This window comes from Trematomus bernacchii, unplaced genomic scaffold, assembly GCF_902827165.1.
Source record: "Trematomus bernacchii unplaced genomic scaffold, fTreBer1.1, whole genome shotgun sequence".
Taxonomy (NCBI): domain Eukaryota; kingdom Metazoa; phylum Chordata; class Actinopteri; order Perciformes; family Nototheniidae; genus Trematomus; species Trematomus bernacchii.
Genome location: NW_022987801.1, coordinates 3,187,762 through 3,200,045, shown reverse-complemented (window position 1 = coordinate 3,200,045; position 12,284 = coordinate 3,187,762). Strand labels below are relative to the sequence as shown.

General features: G+C 41.4%; 1 protein-coding gene across 1 annotated transcript in view; it reads left to right on the top strand.

Annotated features, from left to right (window-relative positions):
• Positions 1–12,284, top strand: part of svep1 (sushi, von Willebrand factor type A, EGF and pentraxin domain containing 1) — a 78,301-nt gene that overhangs the window by 30,738 nt on the left and 35,279 nt on the right. The window contains 2 exon segments of the mRNA XM_034150033.1: positions 9,021–9,179; positions 10,261–10,440. Coding sequence (XP_034005924.1) covers positions 9,021–9,179; positions 10,261–10,440 — 339 coding nt within the window.

Here is a 12,284-nt window from a genome sequence, read left to right as displayed (position 1 = left end):
TGTTCTTTTAACAAGCGAAATATAGCATGACATTGGAAAGAAATTTAGCAACACGAGGTTTAGCAGAACATTTGGCAGTTGACCAAAATGCCTGGAAATACGTATTTTCCCTGGTTTTTAAAGAGCCCAGTGCCTAGCTGCCCTCAGGTGTTGTCCGATAGTCTTTCATGTCACTTGCTGTTTGAAGTTTGAGTTTTAGAGCTGTATACATCAGTGCAGGCAGTGTTGAAATCCATTTCATCCCCTCCTTCAACACCACATGTTTCAGCCCCGCTCCACCCTCCCTCCGCTCATTAAACGACACATATAGGTCTGTAAAAAGCCTTAATTGATGACTACTGCTGCCGTGTCTGTAGGTCAGGGATGTTGTAAAGCAGACACGACTTGTGTTAGGCTGCTCTGTGCGTGTGTGTGATTTAAAAAAGGAAAAAGAGACAGAGATGAAGGAGCCAGGAGGAAGGGGAGCTGTAAACTGGGCCTAATAGGACCCTCCTCTGCAGGAGAGCATGAAAAACATTGAGCCGTGAAACAGCCATAGGTGTGAAGCACTACCTCACTGTGTCATTAACACTCCTACGGCCATCTTTCTTTCCATCGCCGCGCCAATGTGTCTTTTATTTTCCACCTGCGTTATTCTAGTAGTCCTCATAACCCCTCCAGGTACTCCCCCCCCCTCTTCTCTCCATATATCAGAGCTGTAGCTACTGTACCGTGTCGGCAGGTGCTTTAAACCCAACGATGGTTTACAGAGCAGGAACACCTCTTGTTGAATCTGCTATGATCTCATTCCTAGCTCGAGGACTGGAAACACAAACAAAACTCTCAGCGCCATTATACTCAACAAGCAGTCGTTGATTTCTTTGACGCTTTTGACATCTTTAGGGAACTATTTTCTATTACGAAATGATTAATTTAATAGCAAATTTGATTTAAAATGATAAAGTGAAAGTCATCTTTTGTTTATTAATGCATCAGTTATCAAATTGTTGTTGTTTTTCAGTCTCTACTACTGTTTTTCACACACAAATTACTTAATAACTAGATTCATTTTTTTTCGTGGAATTATGATATAGTCTGATAGTTAATTGATGCACTTATTGTATCTTCAAAAAGAAGTCAGGATGTAAAACAATCACACAACAGCAAATGTCATTAGGGATAGCTCACATAATGGATACCTTAAAGAGGACCTATCATGCAAAATGCACTTTTGTACGTCTTTTATACATGAATATGTGTCCCCGGTGTTCCAGGGAACTCACCAAGTGTCAGAAAACACAACCCTCTCTATTTTCCTCCATACCCAAATCTCTAAAAAAGGGGCTGCAACGGATCTGATAAAAACTGATCCAGATTTGAACACTGTCCTGACGTCAGGACAGTGGCGCTACGGCTATTGGGCCAACTCCACCAATCAGGAGGAGACAGCCACGGCCATTGCCGTTCGAAAGCGCTGGAGACGCTGTAGTACATATGCCAGGCCTGTAGATGGTGCTGTTCTCACAGAATCAGCCCTTGCTAAAACAGATCTAAAAAATGTCAAATTGAGCGAAATGAGGCATGGCTAAAATGCATGATCTGTTTGGTATTTTGAAAAAGAAAAAGTATAAATATGCCTTATATAGGTATGGTCCTACACTATATTATTCAAATATAGCATGATAGGTCCACTTTAAATAAACATCACAGTTTTTGGTTCGTTTTGTATTTTGTGGATGTTTAGGGGTTATTTGGTACTTGTCATGTCACCAGTGTTGATGTAATGGCATTCAACACTTGCTCAGAATTGACAAAACCCTCAGAAATCGGAATAATATTCACAAATATATATATATATATATATGTATTAGGGGTTTAGAACTAGAATAAGAACTTGAGGCTCTGCTTAACGGCATCATGTGCAACGCTGTTTTAAGTATTCATAAACATCATAATTACTAATGAGTCTCTTATGAACTCACACTGAAGCCAGGAATGATAATGTTTTTCTTCTTAACACTTTTTAAATCATTATCTTGTGCGCCTCGACTTCACACAGTGTGTTGACAAAGAGCACATTGTTAGGAGGCAAAAAACAACAACCGACTTCAATGCCGTGACTTTAGGCACTTAAAATATTTGAACTTCTTAATGTTTCCATTTGTCTCTCGTCCATAATTTAAACTGACAAATGAGCCCGTGGGAATTTAAGGTGGACTGACTTCCTCCTCCTTTGGCTTCCTAAGTGCTTCTCTCCAGTGGGTTTTTCAAGGCCTTTGCCCTTTCTTCAAATCTAACATGTTTGTCCCTCTCGGTGACCCCTATCCGTCTCTGGATATTTTCACCGACCCTCTTCAGTGCTCCCTCCTACTTCCTTTCACTTTCTGATCTTCCTGAATCCCTCCAGTTTCTGGGAGGTGATGAAGAGGGACACGCTCTACGTCAAAGGTCACAGGCTATAAGGATGGAGGAAGTCAGCATCTGCCAGCTTTCTGGAACAAGGGCAACTGTCTCTATTCCATTTTATCTCTGTGTGTGTGTGTGTGTGTGTGTGTGTGTGTGTGTGTGTGTGTGTGTGTGTGTGTGTGTGTGTGTGTGTGTGTGTGTGTGTGTGTGTGTGTGTGTGTGTGTGTGTGTGTGTGTGTGTGTGTGTGTGTGTGTGTGTGTGTGTGTGTGTGTGTGTGTGTGTGTGTGTGTGTGTGTGTGTGTGTGTGTGTGTGTGTGTGTGTGTGTGTGTGTGTGTGTGTGTGTACTGTACGTCTGATAACACATCCTTCACGCTTGGAATTTGGTGAAACGGTGATGTGACACAAACGGAAATGAAAACAGGCTTTTTCCTTTACACATGTTAGCGTTAACGTTCCGAGTGTTATGCTACGTTGTCCCGAGTGCACTCAGATCATACCGCACTCTTTTACCACAGCACACTGAAATCTGTAATCACGCACACCAGACTGAGGACCAACCTGTGTTTGTACAGTTGTTTAGTGGTTTGCCTCGTCCTCCCGTTGGATCCCAGTGTTCCCGGAGTCTGTAATAAGCGAGCAGGACTCTCTCCTTTTCCTCGGGAATCCATAAGAGGTATCTAGCAATTGCGGTGAGGTCATTCTCCCTCTGGGAATAGGATGGAATAATAAGCAGGAAAAACGGCGACTGAACTACCTCAGTTTCCTTCTCCAAAGAATGCATCACAGCGCAGGAGTTTGACATTCTTGGGATCCGGGGGTCCGTGGAGGTCCGTTTCCCCCCCAGATGGAGGCTGTGTAGGTGGACAGCTGTGCTCTCCACAATCCAGCTGGAGAGCAGACCGGACTTCAATGCGACTGTCGATGTGATTTAGAGCATCCTTCCCGACATTTCACGGAGATGGGATTCCCAAACGTTATTTTGGCTACAGGTGACCCATGTATTGAGGTCGGAAAACTCCAGCGACTCTAGTCGTTGCAAACAAAGACGCGAGATACTAAACCAGGTGACAGCTGTCTGGAGGCCGACTCTCTCAGTGGATTTCAAGTCTGAGACCTTCTGCTAAAAGCTTCCTGCTTCACGATGAACAGCTGAAATAGTCTTTTTATTAGAACTGGAATGGTTTCAGTGTTATGCTAAGGGACGCTTTAGCAAGGAGGGATTTTCTTATTAACAGAACATAATGTTTGGCCCTCTTTTTTCCAGTTCACATTGGTGCTACACACGCGGTAGCTTCTTGGTGGAACAGGACCTCACAGATTCATCTTGAGGTCATGAGTCCTGAAACTTGGCAAACTGCCATATGGAGCAATGTTAATGATATTGTGAATGGTGGACAGATGTGGGAGCTTCTTTGTTATGGTGGCTTGTCACTTAGGCCACCAGCAGTGCAGGGGTCCACATGAACTTTGCATGAGATGCCTATAGCTTGCTGGCTCTGACTTGACGTATAAAATGACTTTGCTCACCTGAAATTAAACTGTATACTGAGCACCAGTTTCTTCACGTCTCCGTCAGCCCTTTGCATGAACATATGTCGTTTTCTGTGCACCAGACTATACATTTTAATTGTCCATTTAAATTGTCTATTATTGCACCTCAAACACGCATGGGAGGTCTCAAAGTTTCCTCGCATGTGAACATTGTTTTTTTACCCTGACATTGTAAGGCCAAACTTAACAACATTTGTGTGAGAGCCTTTGACCACAAGTGTCCAGGCCCGTGTCCAGATTTAGCAGCCCATTTGTAATACTGCTGCGCTTCCTTTGCAGTCTATTGTTTGGCTTTGAAGACTGACAGAATTGGGTCACGGCGTCTCAAATATTAAAAGGAAAAAATCTGCCCATCATTTACGCTACTTGTGTCAGTTATCTTTCCTACATCTAAATGCTGTGTGTTTTGTTTAGTGTAGAAACAAAAGAGGGTTTCCAACAGTAGATTTATATTGGATGAAGTCATCGACTTTCTGGTCATATGCTTCGGCTTGTTAAGTTATTCTTTGATCACATTTTATCCCATCTAAACCAGAAATCGTTTGAAGACTATATTTTGGTTTGGCACAGAGAAGATAAAAAGATAAAAATATATTTGAAATGCTCATATATCACCAAAGTAGAGTATTAAAAATAAGTATTGTTATTTGGAATTTGTGTAATACTTTGTTGGTATATTGTTTTCTCTATCTAAGATGCAGTGTTTACTTTTCACTGTTCATTGTCAAAAGCTCAAACTAAAAACAGTCAGTGATATTTTAAGGTGAACGTTTTCTCTGTTCATTCTCCCGTTATAAAACCAAGTGGCTTATGTTTAAGTTAACATGTGGGAAGCAGGGTGTGTTTGAAATGTGTATGGATCATCCTGGGAGTTTGCAAGCATGTGTTTGCTGGTTTTGTTGAACTATATTGTTAGAATATGTCCCTTTCAGATAAAAAAAAAAAAACCCTCTCTCTGTTTGTCGTTGTGGCGGAGGGGGCAGATGTTCTCGCTCTCCCTCTGGAGCTCCTTTCATCGTTTCCTCCCAGTCTGTTTTTAGGCCTGGCTAATCGAACACAGCCTCCCCCCAGAGACTCAGAGATTCTCATGTGATAGTAACTTTGGCTCCCGGAGCAGACGTGTCTGCCAGTTGAAATGACTTACTTCATATTAGGAGAAAGGACTTTAACAGATGAACTGGCCTGTGCTCGGTTTTGTGGTTTTGTCTTGGTTTTTGAGTCCTTATTTAATCATAAGAATATATTCTTATATTTATTATGTGTCAATGTTGTGATAGTTGACACTTTAATGAGTTCAAGTCCTTGGATTCAAAATAAAGTTTGGAATTATTGCTGTCTGGGTCATATTTTTAAGGTTTACTGTACATGTTTTGGAGTACTTCTGCATTATGTCAAAGACGGTGTGTAGAAAGTAGAAGAAAGTGAACAACATTTAGGTCTAAAAATGATTTGGGTGTAGAAGTCTGTTTCAGGCTAGTAGCTATAGGCTAGCCGCTACTAGCATATGTAGATGTATTATGAAGTCAGTTGCTTTTTGACAGATAAAGATACAGATATGCCTCATTGGAAAATCATTAATGGATTAAAAAAAAAAAATCAGTTTATCTAATCTCCCATCTTTTCTTAAAAAGTTAGGTTCAGTTTACTCGCACATTTCCAAAACGGCATTTTCAAAACATTAGAAAAATCGGAAAGTATGAAAGCCAGCGATGTTATGATAAACTATTTACCTACATTATTAGTCACAGTCTCTCAAATATTGCTTTAACTTTTAAATAAATAGCTTAATGATCACCGAGGCTGGCTCTTTCCTCTCCTAACCTCATCACACACAGTAGTTCCCTTTGACCGGCTGCTTCTCCATATGTTACCAAGCAGCCCAGACACAGCAGGCTCTTTCTGTTTTACGGTCATCTGGCCCGCTGACGGTCCACTTCCTCTCCAAATGAAAGGTGCAGTGCAGCAGAGTTGACTCCACAGCCATAGGCAGTATATCCATGGACCCAAAACCAGACTGCTGCGGGGTCCAAACACCATTAGTTCCAGTTTGGGGTCTGAAGTTTGGCTCTAGTCACGCAGCAACGATACATTTGAAAGGAAATCCCCACGGGTTTGTCCGCATTCACCTTCCAGTTTTTCCGTTTTATTTTATATTGATGGATGGATCCCTTCCTGTCCATCCTTCGTTCCAATCGTTATAGCCAGAAGCCCTGTCTGCTCTTTCTGAGCTCTGTGTGTGACCTGTTGTCTGTCTGTGTACATTTCAACCTGCCAGGATTTGAAATGTTATATATTTTCATTACAGTATTTCCACTGTTGCGCTGCGGGTGAGTTACGATTCATATTAAAAATAACTAGGCTTCCTGTAAACCTTAAATGAAGCTGTAAAACTTGAACAGAGCGGACACTTTTAGCTGCGCTTCAGGCGTCTTATGTGACATCCCTCCTCCGTGTTAAAGGGCACAGGATGGAGTAGTTGCGTCAGATGGATTTGTTATCACACACACACACACACACACACGCACACACACACACACACACACACACACACACACACACACACACACACACACACACACACCAAAACAGGTATACATGTGTTTCTGTGTGTGTTTGATGTGGGTTACTGGGTGCGTTTTAGTGCCAGTAGCGAGCCCCTGCTTTACAGTTTGTTAACATCTCCTGGCTGACCTGTTGTTGAGGAAGGGGGGGGGAGGGGGCTGGCATTAGCTCAGCAGTGGAAATTCACACCTGGCCTCTGGCTTTGCCGCGACTAAATGACTTGTTAAGAATATTAGTATTACTGTGGATTCTCTGTTGCACCTACTGCACAGACTGGCTTGTAATTCAACAGTTTACTTAAGCCTGGACTGTAAACTGTTGCCAAAAAAGACACTGATATAATGTGAAATGTTCACTTTTTATGTCCTGAAATAGCATTAAAGATATCCCATGTGGATAAAAGTTGTATTCATATTTTAAAATGTTATTGTGTCAGTGCTTAAATGAAGTGTGTGGGTGTGGGTTGAGAAAGTTTAAAGAGCACAACACCCAATGAAACAGTCTAAAGCAGCCGTCTGAAAGTTCCTCTGTAGCCTGTTTTGATTTGGAAACTGCGTTACTAAATACTGTCGGTTTGTTTTTCCAATGATCGCTAACAACATTTGGATTTGCTTGAATACGGTATGATGTAATGCCGTTACCAGCTGCAATCTGTTCACAAATGAATTTTGTAATACTATTTAATACGTGTAATTCAGTCAGTCTATGGTTTAGCAGTAATTAGTTCAGTAAACCAATGTAGTCAAATTATAAAGTAGACAGCAAGACCAAGTCATGATGTCACTTCCTGTCTAGCCTCTGTTCTACTAGCTTCTGTGACTCAATGCATTTAAGCAGAAGATTGTTCCTGAAGATAACTTTCTATGTTTGACTTCTGTAGCAGAACTGGTGTTTATTGAGATAAAAATGTCAGTGATTATTCAACACTTGATCACGTTTGAACATTAAATACATTTGTTGGCTCGTGGAAACCACAACGGGCATTCCTAATTACCGTCTGACATCCACATGAACATGAGTCAACTGTACGACGTGGTGTAAAAGCAGTCGGGGTGAATCAGATGTAAAATAATGACTGCAATCTTCAAGGATGGCTGTCATTTGTGTGTTTGAAAAGCTCCACAGAAACGTAAACACCACAGAAGAAAGTCGTTGTTGAGCAACTGATAAAGCTTTTCCCTGCAGGAATAATCGCTGTGAATTATGGGAAGTACCAGCTCAACAAATTGCTTGTGTGAAAACACCCGTGTAATGGCTGATAAGGCCCGTTGTCCCTGGCAATATCTTATTAGAAATAATCATAATCTAATTCAAAGTAGTTGAGATCACAGGATATCAGAATTAGACGCTCTTTACGTCACTGAATCTATTCTGATAAGTAAATCACTTATCAAAAGGTTTAATCAGTTAATCTGTCATTTATAAGGAATCCCATGTGAAAGTAACCTTTAAACCCCCGATAAGACCATGTGATGGATTCAATCCTTCATTTTCACTCCTGCACCGCGAGTGAAAATGAAGTTGATTGATGGAGAATGAAAGAATGTTGGAGGACCTTCTTTTGACCTCCGGTGCTTCATCTTTACAGCATGTCCTCCAATGGGACTCAGGTGATGCTAATAGGAAACACACTCCATTGTGTGTGTGTGTGTGTGTGTGTGTGTGTGTGTGTGTGTGTGTGTGTGTGTGTGTGTGTGTGTGTGTGTGTGTGTGTGTGTGTGTGTGTGGTGTGTGTGTGTGTGTGTGTGTGTGTGTGTGTGTGTGTGTGTGTGTGTGTGTGTGTGTGTGTGTGTGTGTGTGTGTGTGTGTGTGTGTTGTGTGTGTGTGTGTGTTGTGTGTGTGTGTGTGTGTGTGTGTGTGTGTGTGTGTGTGTGTGTGTGTGTGCAGGTGATCAAAAGGGTTTCCTAACGTAGCCCATGTGTGCTTACATGTGAACCGAAGCTGGTCTGAGATGCTCATAAAGCTTTCTTTGATTCTTGTATCGTAGTAAATCGTCTACAGAGCAACAAGACCATTTCCCCTGCCTGGACTAATTAAGATGCTGAAATGAATTTGTCTTTTTGACCTAGCCAGTGAGATCATTCTGTAATTCTCACCACATTTTCCACCACTACACGTCCAGACATAAATTAGATCAAAGTCTCCTAATAAATCTGTAAAGCTGTTTTCATTGTTTTTCAAATGTTAGTCAGAATGCTTTGTCAGCTCTTCTTGCTTTAACATTTGGTCATTTTGCTGCAGCTTCTAAACAAAGCAACTCACACACACGTCCGTACTTTAGACATGCCTACAGGAGCAAATTGGGGTCAGGTGTTTTGCCAAAGGACATTTTGATAGATTATTGCAGGGGCTTGGGATCTGACCCTCCGATTGGTAGCCCCTGAATTTCCCCTGAATGCCCCTCTTGCATCGTCAAGACTGTTTTTCATTTCTTGCAAATGTTCATTTATAGCTAACATCCAATGTTTACATCCGGATTGGTTCCTAACCATTTTTCGTTATCTCCTCTCCTCCCTCCAGCATGTCCACCAGGCACCTATAAACCAGAGGGCACCCCAGGGGGCCTGAGCAGCTGCCTCTCGTGCCCCGACTCGCAGCAGACCTCCAGGCCCGGCAGCACCTCCCTCAGCGACTGCGTCTGCAAGCCGGGCTATCAGCCAATCGGCATGACCTGCCAGGGTGAGAGGAACTATATATCAGATATATTTCATTTAGCCTCATGGTTCTTTTGAAACCTTATATAAAGAGTTTTGGGGAAAAAGCATATTGATTCAAATGTATAAATGTCCTGAGAGGGGATTTGTATATTTCTTCTAATTAAATGGCATGCAATGATAATTCAAAAGAAACAGATAGGCATCACATTACTTCTGCTGATTCCTATTGTTTATTACACTTCAACACGTGTTGTTCAGTGGAGTAGATTTGATCTTATCTTACCATCTAAAGATGCCTTTTCTCCATAAAGGAGTCCGTCACTAGGGAGAAGAAATGTGATATTGTTAAACAACTCTGTTTCCTCCAAGAGACTTCCCTACGGTCACCTATTTAGTAGAACTTTCCTCAGTTATCTACGCGCAAGCGAAGCCAATCTGTGAATTCAAGAAGTCAAAGTAAACAGAGAAATTATTCATCATATTTTCAGACAATATTCCAATGAGTAATATAAAAATGAAACGTCTTCCAAGTGCATACTAGACTCTTCATCTCACCCAAAATGTCAATCAAAAAAGTCAATCCAGGAAACAGACCGCTGTGCAATCGTACAGTCATGTTTTTAATGATGAACGTTTTAACATGTGAACAAACTTGCTTTGTTAAGAAAGAAATATGGGATATTTTTGGCCAATAAACATAGAGAAAATGTGATACATGAAGGTGAATCAACTGGAACAGAAACACATTATTCCACAGAAGTATGCGGTAAGTATCAGTGTTTTGTAATATCAATCTGCTTCCAGTAATTGTATTGGCCCCCCCAATTCCTTGAAGAGTGAGCCAGTGATTTCCACACAGCACAACGATCATCATTAATCATCAGCTTCATGGACTCCTTGTGCTTTCTCTCCCTCCCTCTGTGTAGATTTGGGAGGTGATGTTTGACAACCTGTAATCGCTTTCACGCTTTGTTAGCCTTTTTGTCAGGAACATTAACTCTCCACTGTGTCAGCAATTCCCACCAGCATCGTGTTTGTTTTTATACTTCTTCTTGTTTGATCTTCAATATAACTATTTCTTCTCTTACCTTTTCCTCTCCCAGTGGTGTACTGTCCGGCGCTGTCTCCTCCAGAACATGGCTTCTTCATCCAGAATGTGTGCAACAACCACTTCGATGCGGCCTGCGGTGTGCGCTGCCAGCCGGAGTTTGACCTCCAGGGGACCGGCATCAGACTGTGCCAGGCGGACGGCTCCTGGTCAGGGACCCCCCCCAGCTGCAGAGGTGAGGAGGAGGAAATACCTGATGCATGGTGATAATCACATCATCACAGGTGGAGAAGTTCTTGGATTTCTGGTTTCTTTTCTCCACGTGTCTTTCTTTGAACCTATGAGGTCTCTCTAATGTCATCACAAGCTGCCACTGAAAAATGGAAATAATTTAAGACCTATTCACACGGCCTGTTATTTGTTTCCAATAGCTCTCTGACAATTCATTAAATTAGTGATTCATCTACCAAATGTTAGCTATTAACAGATTATTTTCTCACTGTATAAAATCACAGAAAATAAAAAATCACAATTTCTGAAAGTTGTTTGTTGGTCTGACTGCCTGTCCAAAACACAGACATATTTAATCTGTTATAATGTAAATATATATTATATATATATATCAATATTCAATCTAAGAAGCATGAACCAGAGATGTTTTGGTGTTTTTTGCTTGGAAAATAGTTTAAAAAAAGATGAATAAAATCGTGACCTTGTGTTGCTGATGTTTATTGCTTGCAGTTTAAATGCAAGGTCATCAGAATCAGGTTTATTGCCAAGTTGGTTAACTAAGAAAATAAGCTGTAAGAGAAGGATAACTAATGAAAAGATCACAAAAAGTGGAGGGCTGTGAACATTTTGATAGAGCAGAAAGCTATCCTCTGTTCCAGCTGCAATTATAGCCAAATATCTCCAAAATGTATAAATGACTCAAATTGCATGTGATTATATAGTGTTGCACACTATGTATTTTCTTGCGTAATGCATATAGCATCATATACACAACATGATGCTCTTGGCCTTCGCAGTAAATACACACAATAAATGCTTCCTCAACACCACACGTCTCGTATGATTTCTGATTAACGTGCAAAGTCCATGTAAGCCCTGAGAACCTGCCCTTCCCTTTTGATGTCTGAAAATCTTCATAAACATTTATATAGCATTACATGGAGAAATCAATATGAAGCATATGAGCTGTAGTGACCAAGTGAGCAGGAGTCTGTGTGTGGCGCAAAGTTTTTATTCCGTGAATTGAGATCATATGTGTTTAGACTGAGCAAGGTATCAACACTTACTGGGAGACTTCTGCTCTGCCAGGCCAGATGTTGAGAGGAAAAGGTACAGTAAGGAGGAAAAGAGAGTTCATGTAGCAAAGCTAATACCTCCTACTTGGTAATAAAACCCATTCTGATTATGGTGTAGGTAAGAAAGGGTATAAGGAAAGGACACACGGAAGGTTTTACACCGGGAAACAAGAGAGCTTAAGAGTTCAAGAAAGGAAAAAAGGGAGTTGGAGAGGTCAAGAGATGAATGAGGAAAATTGCAGTATTAACAGAACGACGGCAAAAGCGTGACTCATAGAAATACCAAGACACTGAATATTCAAGGGTGTGTGTGGAAGATTTATAGTGGTGGCTTTTGGGTATATATTTTTCTGAGTGTGTGTGCATATGTCTGCTTGTATGTGTTACACCGAGTCTCGTCTTCGCCGCAAACTGTTGGACCTCCCAGCTAGTAGAGCCCTGAGGGAGGGGGTCTCCTCTGAACCCGCCTGTCTGTCTATGGCTGGTGATGAGAAATAACACACTACACACCCTTTCTCTAGACCTCAACATAACTCAGAACAGGCACACACGAGGGCTTCTTTCTGTTATGTCATAGGGACTTTTGGGTTAAATGATAGGTCCCAAGTTGCAGACCATGATGATAATTGTGCTGTACATTCCTGCAGCTGATTTACTGCCTTCTCATCCTCTCGTGATTTACAGTATATACAGTACCTGTGTTTAGAAGCTACACCTCATATTTATCTTGACAAGCGTTTGCAGATTATATACAGTATGCTGTGTTTGTTTT